This window comes from Pinus tabuliformis, chromosome 3_2, assembly GCF_031772625.1.
Source record: "Pinus tabuliformis cultivar Carrire ecotype Pingquan chromosome 3_2, CPIR1, whole genome shotgun sequence".
NCBI lineage: Eukaryota > Viridiplantae > Streptophyta > Pinopsida > Pinales > Pinaceae > Pinus > Pinus tabuliformis.
Window position 1 is genome coordinate 559,950,449 of NC_142302.1, and position 22,883 is coordinate 559,973,331.

A 22,883-nucleotide genomic window follows, 5' to 3' on the forward strand; every position below is an offset into this window, starting at 1 on the left:
TACCCCCACGGGGGAGTTTTATAAAATGTCACTAGCATGATGAACTTATGTAAAAGACTTAGACCCTTGCAACCTAGTTACTAAGAAAGTTGCTCCAAAGTGTTTTTTTCACTTCATTATCATTTTTTCTTTCTAGCAGTAAATAACTAATTGAGTTTTTTCACTCACAACCTCCAAAGCTAGAGAGTCTCAATAGTTGGGCCTTCACCATGTTTTCTAATTCTAGAGTCAATGTATATTACCATGTTGGGCATTATCTTGAGTCCCACGGAATTGCATTAGTATCTAATAGGATTTTTTAATAATTAAGAATTTCCCACAAGATGGGAATTTTTAGTTGAAATTTATGTAACAAATAAAAAAGTGGCACTAGGGAATGTTGCATGGGATGTAAGTACTTGATTTTCATCCTTAGAGTACCAACATTATCCTATTACCCACTTTGTGGTGCAAAATATCATTTTCCTTGTGGAAAATCACTTTTACTCAAAAAGTGAGGAAAAAGGACAAGAAAAATCAAGTACTTAATAACTGGGAACATATTAAAAACATGTCTACAGTGAAGAGGATTGATTAGCACTCAAAAGGAACTAATACCACAAATCAAATGACAAGTCATGAGGCCGAGTTTGGGGGCTTAAGTCAAGAGGACGAATTGGCCCACATGTGAGGGTCGAGTTTGCTGCCCAGATGGAGGTTGTGTTTCCTCATTTATTGAAGGCCAAGTTACACTACAACAATGTCGAGTTGCACTCAAGATTGAAGTGGAGGTGCACCCTTGGAGACTTGTTCCACCACTTGGCCATACAAGGCCATATTTTGAGATACGCATTGCCCACTTGTAGCCACACTGGAACACTTGACAGCCCACTCCTCCGCAAGGCCCTCAAGGAAACACGCATTGCTACACTTGGAGAGAAACGCAATCTATCTTGGCAACTCATCCTTGACACTTGGGAAACTCGTTCATTGCCTTGGGATTGTCAAATTCTTAGGATTCACTCCCTCTTTTGTTATAAATTGAAGTTCCCTATCTTGAGCAAGCTAGTATGGAAAGTTGAAACTTGAGAGCTTGGGGAAGTGTTGCTATTTTGTAATTGTTCTATCATTTATAAATAAAAGAAGGCTTTGGAGGATTATAGTATTGTGACTTGTGTGATTTGCTTGGAGCTTTTATTGAGGTAACCTTGTAACATTTTAATTTCATTGCTTTGAATTTTATCCTAGCCCTAAATAGGGGCATTGATGTCCAAAGCAGAAGACAAACAATTGTTTATTTGTCTACTTGTTAGTTTGTATTATTGAGTTGAAATTTACATGTGTTTCTCGGTTGAATAGCATGTTTACTCATTTCATTATGCAATCTACACCTATGACTACTAATCTCTTTGCAAGATTCTAAGTTTTACATGTTCCTCTAGATTTGAGGATTAGGGACCTCATCGGTTGGAGCATCCATTTTCAAACACAAATGAAGCATTATTCCCACTTAGCATCAAGTGCCTCCAAGTGCATTTGAAGGCCCCAAAACTCTCTCTTCACTCCTCATATAAAGTTCTAAAATTTTCTTCAACAATTCTTGGTTCTATTTATAAGTGCCTCGTTAATATATCTAGCATTGTGAAGGCTAAATAGGTTGTTGTCCTAACAGCAGTCAAATTAGCTAAGAAAAAGCCAAGCCTCTTAGCTTTTCCTTAGTTAAATAGTGTAGAAATTCAATACTTTGATTCTAGTATTTCACTTGGTGTTTTTAGGTTTTTGTATTCTAACATTCTTGAGTGTTCCAAAAGTATTTTGGGCACTTTTTGCACTAATTTGCTTGCTGGTTTTTAGCAGGCCTGCGATTTTACAAGGGGAGGTGCTGCCAAAATTTGGTCAAATTTGAAGATCTAAAGCACCCAAAAGGAACCTCATATTGTACCCTTTGCAAAACAAGCATTTCTTCCACCATTGTAACTTCACAAAACCATTTTTTATCCCTTTATTCACAAGGGATACGACCACTCATTAAAGCATTGTAATCTCTTGGGAGCTAGGAGAATCTCCTACGCATCCCCCCCCCCTCCACCCAACGGGGACCTCTTGTGTTGTGTCTCATCTTTTGTGGTTTGCTTTCATTGGGTTAAAATTTACTTAACACCACAAAACATTAGAGTAGGTTTCAATTTCATAGATTAGATTTCATTTTATGTTATTAGATTAGATTTCAATTTTGCAAAGAGTAATGAACCCCATCAAGCTCTCTTATGCTCTCTGTCATTGCAAGCCTAGCTTGATCCTTGCACGGTACCCAGAAAGAGCTTGTTGGTTGACTTAGTCTAATAGGGAAAACCACTTTGTCTTTATTGCGAGATTGGGCGAAAAGTAAAGGTCGACTTGCAAAATCAAGCTTGGAGCTAGATTCTCCTAGTGTTGGATCTCCTTGCAATTGGCTGACTCGTGAAATCAGGGAAATCATTGAAGCTAGCTTCCTCCTATTGGATCTCCTTGCAGCTTTCTCTACCTCATTCAAAGGATAAAGATTAAGGGGAAACACACCTTAGATTAGATTTACTTTTCTTGCAATCACACATCTCAATCGTGCACTCATACGGATCACCACATATCCATCATCTCACTTCACTAATTTATCTAAATCCAAGTGAAATCTAACTTAATAAAATTTACCAAGAACATTCTCCACAACATTTACTCTTACAGCATTGGGTTGATATCTCACTTACTTTTAAGCATAAGCAAATTCTTGGGCATTTCTATGTCAAGCATACACATTTACCTTTTGGCACTGATCTATACTGCCTTTCATTTTTGTCATTTGATCATTTGCTTATCTATCTTGCTCATCTTGTATATTAATGTTGAATGTGATTATCTATGCACCTATCTTTCATATTAATTGTTGATGGTTTAATGTATTTTTGTGTTATTCAATTAACTCTTACAACATTTCTTACTTTGCTATAGCTTAGTTGAGCCTTAGTTATTTTCTTAGGGATGACCCCCTTTGGTGTCACTAGGAGTTGGCCTCAACAGAGGAGTTGAGAATTGAGTGACAACTACTGAACTTGGTACTTGCCCCCGAGGCCACAACAAGTGGATTAAATATTTTCTCCATGTTAGCCCAGGGGTGGATTAGGCAGCAACACAATCCACACTATAGTTATGTTGAAGAAACATATTATTATATTTTTGTTGATTAGGATGAGGATTATAATTATAGTGATTGTAATTGTCTTTAGCTTATGTATTATTTCATTTTTAGCACATATAGCGTCATGTATAAAGGCTGATTTTGGAATCTTGAATATGCAACCTCATCTATAAAGGCTAATTTTGCATCATGTAATCATCTATGAGAGTTAATATAGATTTGGTTTTCCTTCTAAAATGTCATTTAAGTGTCATTATACTTTTCCCCTCCAACATAATGTGTTATTAACTTATTTCTAAAAAAATATTAAATATACTTAGGAAGTTTCACCCGATGTTTCCATTTTTGGCGAGTCACGTTTCTAATTATGCCCATTTTGAAAACTTTCAAATGTCGCCACGTTCATGCAACTTAGCCTCCATCCAAGCTCCAATTAGTGCTTTATGACATCTAGCCTACTCATCATCAGAAGGTGGGTCATCTATTATAAGGTACATTCACCACTTTTGTAATCAAGTGCTTTCATTTAATAAGGGCATTATAGTATGGATCACAAGTTGAAATGGATGATAGACAACTTTGAGTTGTACTCTTGTTCCCATGCTTCACCTTAGTGGTTATCCCTTGCTTCTAATCCAATGTGACCTTCCATGAGGCCTTTCTTTCATTTTCTAGGAGGGGCACAAATAGGAGGCATTGATTCATGTTGTCTGCCCATAGTAATCCATACTTAACACTTCCCATCTTTCCCTTGTATCCATGTCCCACCTTCGAGTTGATTACTATCTGTCAACGGTATTGGTTCCCTGTTTTCCTCATTCTTGAGCAGGGGCCTCAAAAACATTGCCCTAAAAGGTTGATGCAGAAAAAAGAAAAAAAAACAGCATGAGCCATAATGATAAAATGCAAAAAAATGGCTAGGATATAATACAGTTCATGGTCAAAAGCCTAGCTCGAGCTCTACCCCGAGACTCATTGGCCCTCACCAAGTTCATGGTTAATGCATGAGTAATCAAAATGAAAGGAACTTTGATATCCCAACCCCGATCAACAATAAATTGCTTTACCTTTATGGGGTAAATGATGCATGAATGAAAGCTTATCACCCAAAACATGAAAGAAAACGAAAATCAATGTAGAGAAAGGTGCACAAGAGGGGTGGTAAAAATAAGTCAAGGACAGGGGTAACTCAGGGCTCAAAATTGCTCTCTTCACATTATAATGCCCAAGAATGATGGAATTTCATATCTGATACAAAGATGTTGGTATCCTCAACAAACTAAATCCCCATAATACCACTATTCACTTGCACCTGATAAATGATGTGTCGGATTAGGAATTGTTCCTCCCCTTCAGGTTGGAAGCACATAATAGGGCCTCCAAATAATCCTCCCATATTTAAGCATGCTAACATGCTTACAAAACCTGATCTAGGAAGACATTTGAGGATGATGCTTGTGTGAAGTAGTTCGATGCCTTTTGCATTAGATATGGCCCACTCTGATACTCTTAAAGTTATTTTACCTATGATGATGATGTCACTTAATTTTGAGGGTATGTTTCAGATGCTTGCTTCCAAGTACAGTTGCCATCCCTTTCGAGATTGTTTGATATTTTTCCAACACTTTAGAGAGGGTGTCCAACCCCACTTGATGACCCTTCAAGGCATCATAGATAGGAATTTGACGCCTTTATGAGGAGCGTTGACCTTGGGATGTATCCAGCACTAATGATGACCTTCTCCTTTCCCTCCAGAGCCTAGAACACTACACATTGAAGCTAGCACATTGCCTAGTACTCCAGAGACCACAAGATGCCCCCATGTTAGCATTGTACCTTCTTGATGGACATTGCCTTGATTCTAGACCAATTTGATGATAATGATCACTTGAGATCCCTCATGAAAGGATGGTATACCTTTTTCGATGATGACATCATGCCCTAGCATTGTGATGTCACCTTAATTTGGCTTGGAGTGATAATGTGGGCTTGTTTGATGATGAAATGTTGATGCGGAGGGTTTTGCTTGATGATTGCACACTTGTTGATGAGGAGATGGCCTTTGAGTGAGCACTATTTTGATCCATCCATGGGACATTTTGGTGGAGATATTCAACTTTGGAGGATGATGTCACCATTGGAGGACTTTTTACTCACACTGGGGGTTTAAAAAAAGCTTTTTATTATGATTTATCATTAAGATAGTTGTCTTTCAGGCTGGTTTGTGATCTACTTAACTTGTAATCATTTGAAGTATCATTTTTAGGACATTTACTAAATTATTGACTTAAATTGCTTGGTTTCTCTCGTATAAATAGAGGGAATTCGATTTAGGAAATTCATTGTCACACACGCCGATTTACTCATTTACAAAGTGTTGAAGAATCTAGGGCAATTAGAGTTAAAGAGATTCTTCTAGTCATGATAACTATTTGTGAGGTGTTTTTAACTTTTTCATCTTAGCACAATCTTCACTTGTTATTATTAGACTGTGTCTTCTTAATTCATTAAATAGCTACCAGATCAAAAGCGACAAGAACACAAGATATTGGCTTCCTGCCAGGGCCAAAACCTCTCACTCTTTGAGAGGAAAACCCGCATAAAATTCTTCTTATATAGATTCCAATTGACGAATACCAAGACCATGACCCTTGACCTATTTCGCCACTCCAAGACCAAGACACCAATCCTCTTCTTTGTCACTGTTGAGATCATCATCATTGCTACAACACTGAGGCTATCTCTACTGCACCACGGAGATCTTGATTGCTATTACATCTTTGTTGCACCTTGCTGCACTGAGATCATTGCTACATCGAGATCTTCATTAGCACACTGAGACCATGATTGCAACTATGCAGGGGTCATGATTGTGTCTAGAAGGCATGTCGAGACTGAATGATCACAGAGATCCTCTTCATCATAAATGCACTAAGACTGTGAGACGGTGATCACTAACACTGTGATTGTGTCCAATATATATGCCAAGACAATGAGTGTTATCGAGATCCTTCTTCTAACATGTATGTCAAGACTATGACTGTTTCTTTAGTATGTCGAGACCTTCATCATTAAGATTGCACTATGGACAGTGACCACCAAGACTGTACCAAGGTATCTGCATACTGCACCATAGACAGACTTCCGAAGTTTCATCATTGTGGCATCCGAGATTGTCTGCCCTCTTGTAATGTGTATTCCAGACCTATACCCACCCAAAGATTTCAAAGAATCCGAGTTTTTGTGCCTCTGTTTTGCGCAGAGCCTAGCTGGGTATATATAGTAGTTTGTCCTCCATATTTAGCCGACATGAACCAACAAAGAGATGTGTCATCTTATTTGAGCCGACATGACTACACTTTATTCATTCTGTTGGTCGACTTCTTCAAGAGGATTGTGCAAGGATACTCGGTGGGATGTAGAACATATGATGTTGCACAGCGAGGTCTTGGAGGGTTGCCTCCAAGGACACTTATGGATGGAGACACCAGGCATACCTTTGGGTGCAGTTCACCCAAGATCGACGGGGACGCAAATGAGCGATACTAGATGGTATCCATGAGTACTCACACACCTGTCCCTCTTATACATGACTTACAGGCACACACGATTTCGTTGTTGTCCTTTCACACTCTGGGTGCGAGCACAGAGGGACAAGGAGCTCACCTGAGATATTGGGATGACACTCAATGCACCAGGGGAGGGACTTCTCAGTTGTGGCATTGGGTCAATGCACGAGTTGACAGCCACAAGTTGGGGGATGAGGTGATCATCTGCAGGGGTGGCATATTGTTCATCAGTGAACCTACACCTGGGGAGCTAGTCATGAGGCAGACATGTGTCACTCTTTCCACAGGGCGTGTCAAGACCATGCATGAGAAGCGGATACCGTGTATGACTGAGGCAAATTTCCAGTATGTGTCCGACCTCCAGACATTGTATTGGCACATTATCAAGAGGGGGGATGGAAGACTCAGTGGTGATGGTTGCTAGGAGCAGGACGGGTCTGCATATACTGAGTCAATTGCGAGTATCAAATACTCATCTATTGGTTGCCTTCAAGGGGTAGTTATTTGACACATGTGGCTCCGAGCAATCATCAGTGCTACGCAATGGCAAGCAGAGGGAAGTTTAGCATGCATTAGATTAGTTCATGATATATGGGGCCTATATGTCAGTTCCATGCAAGGACTAGGGACGAGGAACAGACAAATTTTAGCAATTTTTAGCGCTATGTCGTAGCAAGTTTGGCTAGGGGATCTAGGGATTCAGTTGATTGATAGGCCACTCCATCTCGTGAGGAGCAGGACCATAGCAAAGGGTGATCTAGCTCACTTTCGGGTTGACACATGGGGGATCACTAAGGCTTCCATTGTTTGGCAAGGCAAGCTTCTTTAGTTGCATCTCAGGATCAAAACTAGCAATGGATGGTTAAATAGTGACATCATAGAGACACCTGGGCAGGATGGTTGGCCTTTGTCGATATTTCGCCTCCAGGTTTCAGGGGAGGAGGCTGCAGTGTGCACACAATTAGCAGCCTATTCGAGTCAAAGTGGCGCAGTGACAACATAGTGGCATTTTTCTGAGACAAGCATTGGACCCGAGCATCACAATACTAGATAGCTCAGAGACCTTTAGGGATGCACAGCTAGCTGCTATATGGGGAGATCACTCAGATTTTTCGTTGGGCTTCAGTGACTTGCTAATGACGTGGGGGACTTCATCAGCACGGCAGGTTGGTCAGTAGGAGGATATCAGGAGGAGCACATGTGGGAGAGACTTCGTCCCCACATGGATTGGGTTGTATCTTCGAGAGTTTACTCTTGGTGTGATGAGGTGGACTACTTGGTAGGGCAGCTTCATGGAGAATTGGACAGAGTCCTACATTATCATGATGCTCTACTTATTGATAGTATGCAGAGGGATTTTGGAGCTTATACCTGGTTGGACAGTGAGTGGAGCAAGGGGTGCTTCACATTGATCAGGATGCCTTGGGATCCTAGTATTGAGAGATTCCTTCATGATCAGATAGTGCAGAAATCGGGGTTGAATCAGTGGCACATTTCAGACCCTAGTCATACTGGTGATGATAGTGGTGATTAGTAGGCAAAGGAGCACTTGTTTCGGCATTGCATGAGAACAAGTAATTTTTGGCAGGGACTGTAATATCCCCAATTTTGTGAGCATGGGAATTTTGCCTAATTTTGATGATATTAAGTAAAGGAGCAAATATTATTATGGAGAAAGGTGGCAAGTATTATTTTATTGGAGATTGGTGGAAATTTATTATTTTATTAAAATGGAGGCAAAAGTCACTTAGTGGAAAATGGCCCCCACGAATAAAATAATAATTAAAAAAACAAGCCTAGAAGCATGGGGAGAAATTATAAAAGGAGGATGGACTCATTTCTTATCATCTTTTGACTATTACACTTAACACTTCATATTCTCTTCTAGTTGTTTAGTGCAAGGGTAGAGTGTTGTTTACCACAGGAATTCCAAGCAGAATTCCACCCCATCTTCGGAGGACTTCACGTGCCTCCCAAGTTGGGAATTCGGAGAGTCCATTGTAGGGATTTCATAGAGCTTCATTGACAGTAGTATTCCTAGCTCTGTGTATTTCCTGAGCGTAGAGGAAATTCGAGTTATTCATTGTCGTCCAGCATACAGCGAGTTGGAGTCTGGGTTATTTGCAGGAAGATTTTCCTAGTTGGAGCCAAGAATTTTGTGGTGATTTTGCAGGGATAGAGAGCAAAAAAATTGTGTTACAAAATTCTCTTCATTTGGAAGTGCATAGGGGTTTCTGGCTTAGCCTACACAAGGGAAGAAGGGAGAAGAATTGTGGAGAGATAAGGGTCGGAGATTGGAGGTATACCTCAAGGGAGAATTTAGCCAGTGGTAGATTTGGGCATAGTTTCGTAATATCAAACTGTGGGATGTTTTCTGGCCAAATTGGGCGATTTTCACTTGTTGGGGGTCATCGAGGGTCGATGGATTCAACCCAAACCCTTTCTAGGTTTTTGTGGGTTTAGTGAGAGGAGTCCAGGGTTAATTTCATAGAATTTTTTGGGAAGTATTTCTGGCAGAAATCGATGTTCTAGTCAGCAGCCAGCAGCAAAAATTATTGGAGAAAGGCTCAATTCACTCCAGGACCATTTCCACCACTTGGGTCTGTGAGATTTTTCTGGGTTATTCTGGGTTCCTTGTGAGGAAGCTCCAGTGAATTTCCTGGAATTTTCCGAGCAGTTTAGAGGGTCGAAACACCAATTCCATTCCAACCAACAGTAGTAGAATTTACTGGGTTAGCACAAAGACTTGGGGAGACAAGTTTCCAGCACTTGGGCAACTCCATTTTCACCTAGGACTTGACTAGCTTGTTGTAGCAAGCCCAGGTTCCTCTTATTCATTTATATGTACCTTGTTTTCTCAGTTAATAAAATTGCTTAGCTCTTGGTACAATTTCTAGTGCAAAGTCATTATGTTGGTGTGTTAGTTTTATCGGTTACATGTTTATGCTTTATTTGTTGTTATCACTTAATATTTCCCACTAGGAATATTACATACGATTTCTATAAATTTTCATTTTGATATATTGACATTTTATGGCTCTACCAACTCCTTTGAAAAAAAATTCACGAAGTATCTATCAAGGAAACTTAGTATAGCATTCTTTTGTTGAAAATTGAGGCAATTATGGGACAAATTTGCCATAGAAACCCAACTTCCCCAAAGGAAAGCCCATCTTGCCCCTAAAAGAATGTAAATTGGATAAAAGGAAAATATTATTGATTGATGTGACAGAACCTAATTGTGCAAATAATTATTAAAGCATCATCAAAATTGGTAAATATATATTCAGGAGAATTTTTATTAATACAAAATGAGGTCTCTCATCAAGTCAGCTTTACAAGTAAAAGGGTCATATTAATTCTCATGGCACCCCTTTCTCCTCCGTCGAATTGTATAAAAGGAGACTCTTGGATCTCATTCAAAGACACATCAATCCTCACATTCTCTAATCTCTTAGTGGCTCACATTTTTTTGGTAGCTCGCCAATCCCCTGTGGCTCTCGCAAATCTTTGTGGCTCGATACATAAGCTTTGTGGCTCGATTTACATACTTTGTGGTTCGCTTATGTTCCTAGGCTCGCATTTACAGTCGCACACATACATTGTGGTTCGCTTATATTCCTGGACTGGCATTTACATTGGCACACATTCTCAGTCGCTCACTCTATACATAGTAGCATCGCATAATGGCATCACTCTATACACAGTGACATCACACTCAGTGGCATTGCATCTATAACTGTGTCATTACATCTATAACAGTGGCGTCGCATCTATAATAATGGCAACACATCATTTATAGCAATACTCTAAGACTCAGTCTCATATACCTTGATGAGCTTGACAGCACCTGTAGCTTAGGTCTATTTTTCCATGGTTCGCATTGTTACTCCTTGTGGTTAGTTCTATCACCTATAGCTCAGATCTATTTTTCCATGGTTCACATGGTTACTCTTTGTGGTTTGTTCCATCACCTGTAGTTCAGATCTATTTTTACATGGTTCGCATTGTTACTCCTTGTGATCCGTTCTATCACCTATAGCTCAGATTTATTTTTCCGTGATCCACATTGTTACTCTTTGTGGTTTGTTCTATCGCTTGTAGCTTGGATCTATTTTTCCATGGTTTGCATTGTTACTCCTTGTGGTTTGTTCTATCACCAATAGCTCTGATCTATTTTTCCATGGTTCACAATGTTACACTTTGTGGTTCGTTCTATCACCTGTCGCTCGAATCTATTTTTCCATGGTTCACATTGTTACTCTTTGTGGTTCATTCTATCACCGGTAGCTCGGGGCTATTCTCCATGATTAGAATTGTTATTCTTTGTGATGGCAGTTTATGGAAATTCTCATGACTACAATATATGGCATGGTAACCTTGATGTAAGTTAGTAACATATATGACAGTACGTCTATGATATATGACAGTGAGCAAGTAAACTTGTTGACAGTGAATTTGAGTGACTTGGATACACTTATATGAAGTGACAAGGAGGCATGTGACAGTGACAGTACCTTTGATACGGCAGTATTCTTTGCAGTAACATTGACATAGTAGTAACCCTTGATATGGCAGAAACCTAGTATGACAGTAACCCTTGAAAGTGACATAATGATAATGTCAATAACCTCAAGTTAGTATGACAGTGGCAGTATATGGACAGGGATGTATGGCAACTCACATGACAGTGATACACATGGCACGATATGACAATGCAATGATGTATGACTTGACATGACAATGATGTATGGCTTGACATGACAGTGATGTATGACTGGACATGATAATGATGGATGATAAAGACGATATGACAGTGATGGCAGAACCTCTATGACAGTAATAGTGAAGTATGACAATGACAATGTTCTTATGACAGTATGATATGGTATGTTCTTGGAATGGCACTAGGTGGCCTAATGCAATTGATGATGATGTTTCATGATATTGTACTTTGTATCTTAGTTGAACATTTGATGAATATTTGAAAAGAAGAATTTGGTTGGGTGTTCCCCCTTCTGGGCTTTTACCCTAGTCTCTGACCTAAAACTTGGTGTCTCCATTGTGCATGTTTGCCTTCTAATGTTCTTTTTTGTTCAGCTACATTGTTGATGTTATTGTTTTCTCTACATAATTGCTAATGATGAAATGATGTTATGGGGTGAAGATTATATGAAAATGTTGAAAAAAAATTGAAAATGCAATTATCTGCGGCAGAGGACAATCTAGCCCTAAAAATTAACATCTTTGACCTTAAATCTCCAATTGATTGAAAGTTGATAGGGTTTACATTGAGAGATTTTCTCTCTCTTAACTTACTCCAATCAAGATCTTCTCCCATTGATCGCAACCTTTTATAGGGTAAACTAGGGTTAGGCTATGGCAATCTATGTTTTAGCATAAAATATCTTGGATTTCATATTCCTAGGGTTAGGCTTTGCATTTAATATATTCAAAAAAGAAAAATATCATTTTTATGCATTTCTCAACCATCTTTTTAAGACAGATGTCTAGGGTCTAGTAGTTGTTTCATGCATTTCCAACCATTGAAAAATTGTTGCAACATTCTCCTTTGTTTACCCATTCAATAGCCTTGCTGATTTATTGTTTATCATTAATTATAAGTTGTTTTTCTATTGTTGTCATAAATATTTCATGCTTTAAATTGTGTTTATTATCAACCCTAATTTATAATAACAACAATTAAATTAAAGGTGGCATGTGTTTGGGCATTATTTGAGTGTCTACAGGACTATCTTAGCCCTCTAGACATAGCCATAAGTCCCTTGAACTCGTTACCTCATCTCACCTAGAGTGATACCTTGTTGAATATTATCCTTGGGCGTTTATATAGATTCCTTGGAGGGTATTCACCCTAAGAATTCTTGGGTTACTTAATCCTTGAGATCTGTTGACAAACCCTTCCTTGTGGGGATAACATACATTCAAAGAACGACAGGAAAGCAACTACTAAGGTGACAGTGGTGGTTGATCTCACTGTTTCCCATGATCTAGAGTGCTTAGTGAGGCTTTGCACTTAGGTGTTAGACTTTGCAGTAATAGGGCCCACCCCAAGTCCAGCACATCATTAAGTGCCAAAGAATGGTCCCATATCCCATCATCTAGGCAAAGTTTGTAAGACACCCCTTCAGAATCGAAATTGTGTTTAGACTAGTAAGGTTGTCGAATCACTTCCAAAGATTTACCGACTCAATAACAAGTAGAAATTGGTAACCATATCTTCTTTATTGATATTCAAATCGTTTTTACATACAACACTTCCATGAACTCAAGGGAAATATCACAGTGTAGCTCCCCTACATTCTTCGATGCTAGATGCATGGGCTCCAAATACCCCTACGCCAGTTCAAGGTGGGATCTCATCAACTTCAAGTCAAAGATGAGCACCAAATGCCACAAGGGAACAAACTATGCTAGATATACCATTGATAGGAACAAAGTCAGAGGAGCACTTTACATTCCAATGCCCCCACTAGAATGAAATACAAGTGTCGATTCCACTATCTATTCAAGGAGTCTCATAACTCCCTCTCCACCTTTTTCCAAATTTTAGACTATGGATGCCTAGAATCATAGCTGGGAGATGTTCTCAAGCTTAGAGCTCATTCTTCGACTGCCCACTCAACTAGACACTACTCAAAGGATGACATCTTTCTTCTCAATGCTCATAGTGGATAGGGGCACAAAGAAGCAACTAGAGTGCACAAACATTCCAACTTCAGATCAGAAAGACCCTAGGAAGCAGCCCAAATCTGACAGTGAGGCCCTTACAAAGTTGTCGTATGAGATCTCGAGGGTAGTTCATGCCAAAGGGTCACCTCTTCTAGACAAAGTGACATCCCCTAGGCCAGCTCAGCTCCTTCTACCAAGCTTCTACATAAAGATTATTTACTTCATCCTCAAATGCTATAAGAGATTCCCAAACTTCAAAGGAGGATTCCCTCTCTCCTTGATTCGACGAGAGGCACTTGGAGCATTGAGCCTCTTTCCCTTTTACTCAGCCCCAACACATTGTATTTTGGCATTGTGTTAGTTTCAGCTATATCATATAGATTAGCTTTGATCCTTGCTTTTATAGGAGTGGTCTTTGCACTCCCACTATATATCATCACTTATGTACCGAACAAACCTGTTGAGCTACTCTTGGTTATTTGTCAATCATTAACAAACTCATCTTGTCTTCTCCATCTTACCATCACTTCATTGACATGTCATTCCATCCTCTACATTGAAGGAATATCCTTCTTGGAGATTCAGATTTATGCGCAAAAATCTATGACCAATTTGGTCACTACTTTCTCCTTCCTCTTGACTAAACACTGTCAACATATTTTTGAAGGCAGCAGGAAATTTGAATTCATATTGAAGTTTTTTTTCATTGGTTAAAGGAAGGTTTTGAAATTCAAGTAGCTAATAAAGGTTATGTCCTCAGAAAGTATATTAGAGATTCAAATTATGGTGGCCAGCCTTATATGTTGGCTCTTCTAGCTTGGGTTGGAAGAGGAAGCAAACCCTGGTACAGTATTTGATGTATTTTGTAATTATATAATAGAAGACTCTGTCTTTCAAAAAAAAACTTTAAAAATACTCAAGTTGTTACATCATTATATTTTTATATTACATTCATTTTTTCTCGTGAAAATTGTGAAAGTCAAAGGCAAACCTTAATTATAAAGGAAACTGAATGTGCCAAGACAAACATTTAGTTCTTAATCAAAAAATTTGTGCAATACCTTCAAGAACTCTCTGTTCCATTATTTCAGTACATGTTGGATAGAAAACACACAAACCTGACAAGGATCTGTTTCCAGCCGTTTTCGCTCCACATGTAATCTAGTGCCCCCAACAACTACCTGAACCCCAATATTAGAATGATATCTCAACAATGTATTAGTCTCTGCAGCAGTTTGGCTGGCAAGTTCACGTGTTGGACAAACAACCAGCACAATAATGGGAGATCTCCTTTGATTTTGGGAAAGAGGAGGTGTTTTTACTACCACCTCAATTGCTGGAAGCTGCAACATAGAACTGTAATCAATTGTTTTTTAACACGTAGAAATTGATCAGCATAATAAGCTGAAATTCTCAGCATAAAATCTTTCATAAACAAGCAAAATAAAATTGCATTTTAAGATACTGGTATTGTTCGACATACCAAAAATGCTAGTGTCTTGCCTGTTCCAGTTTTTGCTTTCGCTAATACATCCTTTCCTGCATTTAACATTTAAAACCATCATTCCACTTCGACATGATTCAAGTGCTATGAGTAAAAGCATAATAATTCCACCATATTACTCTGAATCTCCAGAGAAATGACCATATAAGAACCTAGTAACTGAAATATTCTTGTTATGTATAGCGCCTGAAGCAATTTTGAACAAAACGAGACTATTTCTTTGAGCTGCACAATAGAAGAAGAAATGAAACGTTCATAGAAAACTAAATAAGATGAGATAAGAGAAGGAAAAGACCTCCTAACAGCGAAAGATTAATAGAACTTACTTACAATATAGAAAAAAAAGTGTCTCACATGTTTCTAGCTTGCTTTTACAACTATATGTCATGACCTTTCATGGGGAAGAAACTCACTCTATGGCATTCACATTCTGATTGCTTTCTAGAAAAAGTATTAAAGATAACTTGTCTAAATATGTCTTCTCCTGGTCACATGTCAAACTCATTAAAAAAGAGTTGAAATCAATGTCTACTCGCATGTCGAGTTAGTAATGAGCAATAAGCACATTTATAATCAAGTACAAAAAATATCTAATAATGCATATCTAGGACTTATTACACTGATTTATACCTCCTTGTATATTTTTGTCTGGGGCTGGGAAATTACCCAATGTTTTGCTGTCGATATGAAAAATGTTGTTCAAAAGTGGTTTGGAGTCTGTAAAACCACCTATACAAAGTTGCTAAACTTCTCTTTCCGCCAACCAAGTATTAACCTGCTTGTTGTAGGTGGTCCAAGCTATGATTTCGATAAGGGTTATCTCTGACAGAGGAGGCTGAAAATCCAGGATCGTCTCTATCTGAGGAGCAATTTGCACCTTTTCATTCAATATGAGTAGTAGCTCATATAGCCTGAGTTTTCCAACTTTGATAACAAAACAAATTCCAAGTGGAGCTAGTAAATCAAAGCAAAATGAATTTATGTATGTATAGTGACCATGTTGAATGACTTTAAGGTTATGATGTTGTTGATTATGAAGTCTTTGCATGTCTAAGTATATGCCAACTTTATCTTCCACTGGTATTGATGTTGGACTTTATGTTAATCATGGAGAGCTCTGTATCTGACTTGAGATTTGCATCTGCCTAGCTTTAGCCTGTATGTGATTCAGCTGTTCCACAAATAGAGCAGCTTTTTGTTGTTCAATCTTCTTATGAGTGGTAAGTTCAAAACTAATAAGAAAAATACAACGGGGAGCTCATACTATCAATTCCTGTTTTGAGGGAACGGAACAGTGGTGGATGCTATGGTCCTGACCCTTATTCATAACTATATTTATTATACTTAATTATTCTTAGGTTGGCCTAGTAGTGTTAGATTGGCCACCTCAAAATATTTCATCTCATATATTTAAAGATTAAATGGACTCGATTGAATAATCATCTTCTGTTCTATACTAGGATATATTTAACTAGGAGGTTGCGCCCTCAAAGTGACTTTACTATTCATTTATTTATGCTCATTATTTAGGGAGGGGTGGAAGTACTATATTGGTGCATAGTTTAAAAACTTGGAACCAATCTTCGAACCAGTTACCTATCAAACCGGTTTTCGAATCAGACTCAGATTGAACTTATTCAAAGAACCAGTTTTCAAAAAATTACATAAAATAATTAGTTTTTAATGAAATTTTTATTTTTAAGATTCTCAACCATTAGAGACAAAATATGCAAAGTTTTCTCATCTATATACCATGTAAGGGTCAATATATCAAAATGGCACTAAGTGGAATAAATATCAGCAACAAAATACATAATCAATGAAGCTCTAAATGGCCTCTAGAGTCCAAAAACCATGCTACAAGTTACTGGGCCACTAACCTAGTACAAATCACTAATCAACATGATTACTCATCAAACTCATCACCACTACTATAAATGGGATCATCAATGGGAGCTACATAAACATCATCTAGCTCAAAGTCCTGAAAGTCCTCAGGGACATCCGCAACCTCATTAGCAGTAGTAGTTGTAATACAGTGTACTACAAGACTTAATAGAACCACAACTTGGTCGAGCTGCACAACTAGTGCTTGAATGTGCCATCCTTAGTGCTATGCTTCCTTCAATTCCTGATTTGACTACTAGATGTACATTGGGATCAACCCCCCCCCCCAACACCATGGCATCAATATCAAAATCAGCATCAAACTCTCCTAGCTAAGACTCATCTACCCATTCTAAAGTTGCATCAATATCTTCCAACAAAATGGGCTGTGTATCAGGTCTTTTGTTTTGAAATTTTTGGTATCTTGGTCGAAGGTTGTATTGCACAAAGACATGATCATTTAGCCTTTCTTGTTCCAAATGGTTTTTCTTCTTCATCTGAATGCTCTCAAAAACAAAACGATTGCGCTCACCCCCAGAAACACTGTAAGTTGGCTAAGGACTTTAACTAAAAACTGGTTGCCAAATGACTCCCATCAATGTGTTGTGTTACCCACCAAAAGTGGGTAGCCCTAGGAGAGCTTTTCTCCTAATCATCTTCTTCCAGCCGGTAGCCAGCAGCCCTTGATAGCCATGTCTTAGCCGATGTCATAGGTCGCTTTATCTTTGCCACCTGCATCAGTTGTATGTTTCCTCACCCATAGGTCAATAGCAAATGTTAGAAGGTGGGCAATCTGACCCAAAAGGTATGTTTCTCATTGTGCAATCAAGTGCTTATGCTTGTATTACATTTGGGCATTTTGGGCATGGATTATTAAATAACTTGGAAGAAGGAAGGACTTTGACCATGGTTTTGTTCCCTCACCTTAAATGGGGGGTTAATCTTCAATCATAGTCCAGTAGGACCTCACCTATTGGCCTATAGCTTTAGGAATGGTACTACTTGAGAAACACCGATTTTGGTAGCGTGGTGTCGTTTTCCCATTCCATATTTCTCCCTCCCCACCGCACATTACAAGCTCTATTTCACCATTTCCTTTCTCTGGGTCCACATGACCACTAGGCCCACATGGCACACCCCCTCCCCTTGTCCACATATGTGGGTTGGGCCTGAAAACGTTGCCTTGGAGGTTGATGCATCTAAATGAAAGTTAAAAGCATATCATGGCCACAACCAAGAAACAAGAGAAAAAGAAAATCAAAAAATACAAAAAATGGCTGGGAAATTTAATACAGCACGTGGACAAAAGCCAAGCATGAGCTCTACTCTTTATCATTATGGCCATCATCCTGATTCCTAGGGCCCATGAGCGCCCCTCACATCATTAAAAGAACCTATGCACGTCCCAACCCCTGGTGGGTGATGAACTGCCCCAGTTTTAAGGGGGTAATAGCTACTTTACATCATACACAATGTGCTCTCATTTTTGGGAGCTTTGAGCAGTAATGCAAGGAAAAATCAAGAAAAAACAAAACACAATTAAAGAAGGGTGGAAAAACAAAGGTTGGGGTAACTCATGCATCCACAATTTCTCCCTCCTCACATATATACCCAATATCTGGACTTCCTCATTATTTCTATCCTTGGGAACACCCAATAGAGTTGTCTATTACCCACTCCTACCTAGGCAGGTAACACTATTAAGAGATCAAAGCCCCAAATTTGGAAGGGAGGCCCCATATGAAGTCTCAAATTGCCCATGATTAACAAACTTCATTGTTAGGTCCCTACATTAGTAGTATAGGGACCTAACATGGTCCCTAGACTACTAGTGTAGGGACCTAACAATGGTTCACTTAGATACACCAATTATTAATTGCAACTAATGGTGAAGATGCAGCACTAAACATTGTGTGTAATTGGCAGGTGGTTTTCATAATGGTCTAGGCATATTAACTGTGGCCTAAGTCCACTAGAGGAGCATATGACACCGTACAAGTGAAGTGTTGAGAGCCATGGGACTCCTATCATTTGTAGAGCATCATTCCATTCCATGGGCACCTGCAGCACCCAAGCAGTTTGTGCTTTGCCCCATATTATTCACGAGACGATGCACTTGGACCAGCATGCCCCAGCTGGCTTAGCAATGTACACATGGTTTGGCAGTTGATCCGAGGCCCAAATGAGGTTTGTCTCATCCTTTGAGACATGGGATGGCTAGAACCATTCTCTGAGCACTCAACGTCGGAACATAACTAGCCTATTCTATCACTAGGAGACCCATTTTCTGCCCCAAATACAAAACAGGGGCCCACACAATGATTTGCATAAAGATCTAGGGGGAAACCCATACAGGACAATTTTTGGAGCCCTCTTCACTCAAACTTGGCACCAAAATGTTGGAAATGTAACTAGTGGTGGTCTTCATAGTTTAATTCAAATGTACTATCTATGTATTTATTGTATTCATTTATTATATTCATTGTTATTATTTATTTCTAGTCAAACCATGTTCTTCATGCTTATAGGGTTTATTGAGACAAAGGAAAATTTATTATGAGTCAAATTGAGTCAAAGTCCCATTTCTAGTATGTACTTGTAAGAAAAAAGAAAATTAGTTTACCTTGAGTCAAAAGAATCAAAATGTCATCCACGGACCAAGTTGGCCCAATGGATAGCTATTTGACGCTCCTGGACATGTATAAATAAGACAAGTTCAACCTCATTCATCACCAATTCATCAACATTGAATTTTGTGCAAGAGGAAGAAGAAAATTAGCAAAATTCAAAGGAGAGAGCGAAGTCAAAAGATTTGGTTTTCTAGCTTGTTTCTATTCACACGTGCGAAGGTGTGGGGGCAACTCTGTGAAATTAAAGGCCCGAACTTCAAATCCAAACTGTAGGTCCAAAATTTCTGCTTTGACCAGATTTGAAAGAGGTTTAACCAGCGTTGACTTTCTTGACTTTAACTTGTTGGAAGAAGACTTGGAGGAGCGCTAACTTCGGGTCTTTGTGGTAGTCTAGGTCTTGGTATTGGGTCTTCGATATCCCATTTTGATTTGATTCTATAAGAAGAGCATTTCTTTGGGTTTTCCTTGGATTGGAGCCTAACTCTTATGTTCTTTGTCTCTTTGTGAACTTCATGTTTTTAGTAATTCTTGATGAAGATAATATAAATTTAATAAGAAGCCAACAAACATTCACAAGTAATTATCAAGTAAGAGAAATCAACCCTAATCTACAAGCATCTTGATTTCTTTGTTGAGTATGTTGTCATTGATGTCAAAGCAGGTGCAGGATATCATCATTGATGTCCTTGGTATGTAGAATGAGATGATGCATTGATGAAACCATAGCTCTAGGGTTTGGATCCTTGGGAAGAAGATCATAACCTACACTTGCCCTACACCTGTTGATCGTATTCGTCATGATTCTTAGCATGAGACCCCTCCAGGATGATAGTCCTCGTCAAGTTGTTTCTACTGATATGTGGAGTGCTTTGTGCGTCCTCACAGTTTGTGAGACATGCCTGATTAAAGATGAAGACCCCCTCCTTGTGGTTGAAGTCCCCAAAGGGAGATGAAGTGGCAACATATCATTTGCTAGACTATGGCACGTTTCATTAGATGACTTAATGAAGGGATAAATTTAATTGTTGAATTCTATGAGGGATCTTCATCAAAAGATTAAATTTTATTATTTGAAGATATACTCAAATATGGTTCAAAATTTTGGAGGAACCATTATGGCTCCAAAATTAAATTTTAAAATTAAAATGTTGAACTTAATTCTATTTTCCCTCCATGTCTCAAGTCGGCTCAAGAGCTAATCAACCCCCTCCATAAGATATATAAAGGAGTCATTTCGCTCACAAAGTTACAAAAAAAAACTCGCTCTATGTACCTACTTTCCTACTATTGAAAAATGTAACTAGGTTCGGTCTTCATAATTATCATTGTACTTGTATCAATATGTATTTCATGTAAAAAGAAAAAAGAAGAAAAATAAAAATTTTATTATTATTATTATTTCATTAGTTAAGCATGTTCTTCATGCTTCTAAGGATTATTGAGTCAAAAGGAAATTTGTCATGAGTCAATCTATTATACTTGAGTCAAGTCCCATTTAGACTTTTTGAAGAAAGAGGAAAAAGAATTTTATTTGAGTCAAAAGAGTCAATTTCTCACCCACAAAACAAAGTCGACCCTACCTAGACAAGCCGGCCCTAGAAAGGCACCAATTCGATCTCCTAGATATGTATCAATATAGTGCAACTCGACCTCATTTGATCATCTCATCATCACTTCGATTTTTGTACAAGAGAGAGAAGAAAAACTAGAGAGTCTACGAGAAGAAGAGCGAAAGTAAAAGGAGAGAGAGCGAAGGTCAAAGGAGGGAGAATATTTCTGAAATTTTATCTATTGCAGCGACTTGAGATTATTCTTCTAACTCAGAAATTAATTCTGCAATTTATTTACTACGGCAAATGACTAATAAAATCACAATTCTTATTTTCACCATAAAAATATTGCGAAAATAAAATACTGGAAACTGAGAAATTCTAGCACACACACAATAAAATTGACACAGTTATTTTTGGACAATTATACCCGGAAAAACCCAACTTGGCAAAATCGACGTAGCAGATGAGGGTTTTATATTAATGTTCAGCAGCAATTCTAAGTACAGTAATTTAAATGCCCAGCTGACAATCTAATTTGAAGAAAACACTTGCAAAATATTGTGAGAATTTTCTCTCACCCCACAGCTATTTTCTGCCTCCAAAATAGCTTCCCCAACATCTTCACTGAGATGGTTGCGTCAGTCTCTACGCAGTCCCTAAGATGGCCCTCCGAAAAATCCAGCCTTCCTTCCTTCGACTTTTCCGGGAACTGAAAAACTTTCTCCCGGAATGTTGTTGCTCTCCTCTTCCACCTGCTACTCACCCTTTGGCTCTATCTTCTCTGTTGAGTTGTTGCTACTGAGAAAATCGAATTGCCTGGGCAACTGAGTATCTGCACTGGATGATCTCCATCACCACATCGACTTTCTTTTATAATCCATTGTTGGAGCACCAACGACCAAGATTAAAACTTAATCAATGGCTAGGATCATTTTTGGGTCAATCCGTGTGAGTTTCTAGATGATTCACGCCTTATCTCAATTAATACTGATTAATTAACCATATTCCCTAAGTTTAGACTTGGGAAATATTTAAAATTGGTTAATAATCTAATTGGGACACTTTTAGGCGGAATTTCCATAAACGATTTATGGGTTTTGGAGATCTCATGTATTCTAGCCTCTCCACAAAATTTCAGGGCTAGAACACATCCGATGCTACAAAAACTAACAACGTTGTGGTTTCTGCCCTAAATTCTACCACACGTCCAATATTTCAAACTGTTGTAGCTCCAAAAATTTCAGGAATAATTGTAGGGTCAAAAATCAAAGTTTGACCAGATTTGAAGAGCGTTGACCACCATTGACTTTGTTGGATTTGACTTGCTTGAGGAAGGATTGAAGGAGGGCTTCCTTAGGTCTTGTGGGAGGTCTTGGTCTTGGTTTTTGGGTCTTGGATTTCTCACTTTGATCTAATTCTATAAGAAGACAATTTGGTTGGGTTTTCCCCCTTGTGGGGTTTTACCCTAGCTTGGAGCCTACATCTTTGTGTTCATTGTCTTTTGTAATCTTCATGTTTTATATTTTTGGTAATTGTTTGATAAAGAGAACATAATAAAATAAATAAGCCAACAAACATCACAAGCAGTTATCAAGTAAGAGAAATCAATCCCATTTGCTTGCCTATTGGTTTCTCAACACCTATGGCCTTGTGGAGTATTTTATTTGGAACTTTTTTGGGTTTGAGATTTTTTTGGGGCCGGGTATGGTGTTTGGGGTTCATTACAGGTCCTTTCGTTGAGCTTTCTAAGGTTAATTTGGCCATTTGAAAAGTAGCTCAAATACACACCTACGGCCAAGGGGATCTTTGCAAATCAGTTGAAAGGCTCGCTGAAGGCTCTAGTCTAGAAAACGAAGGATAAAGACATTGCATAATCCTCAGTTACAAAAATATGAA

At 38.6% G+C, this 22,883-nt stretch overlaps 1 protein-coding gene across 1 annotated transcript in view; it reads right to left on the reverse strand.

The window, feature by feature from the left end:
• Positions 1-22,883, reverse strand: part of LOC149181748 (DEAD-box ATP-dependent RNA helicase 25-like) — a 188,915-nt gene that overhangs the window by 95,094 nt on the left and 70,938 nt on the right. The window contains exons 3-4 of the mRNA XM_089414308.1: positions 14,897-14,962; positions 14,532-14,756 (exon numbers count right to left, since the gene is read on the reverse strand). Of these exons, the coding sequence (XP_089270434.1) occupies positions 14,532-14,756; positions 14,897-14,962 (291 nt within the window). The remainder of the gene's footprint in view (positions 1-14,531; positions 14,757-14,896; positions 14,963-22,883) is intronic.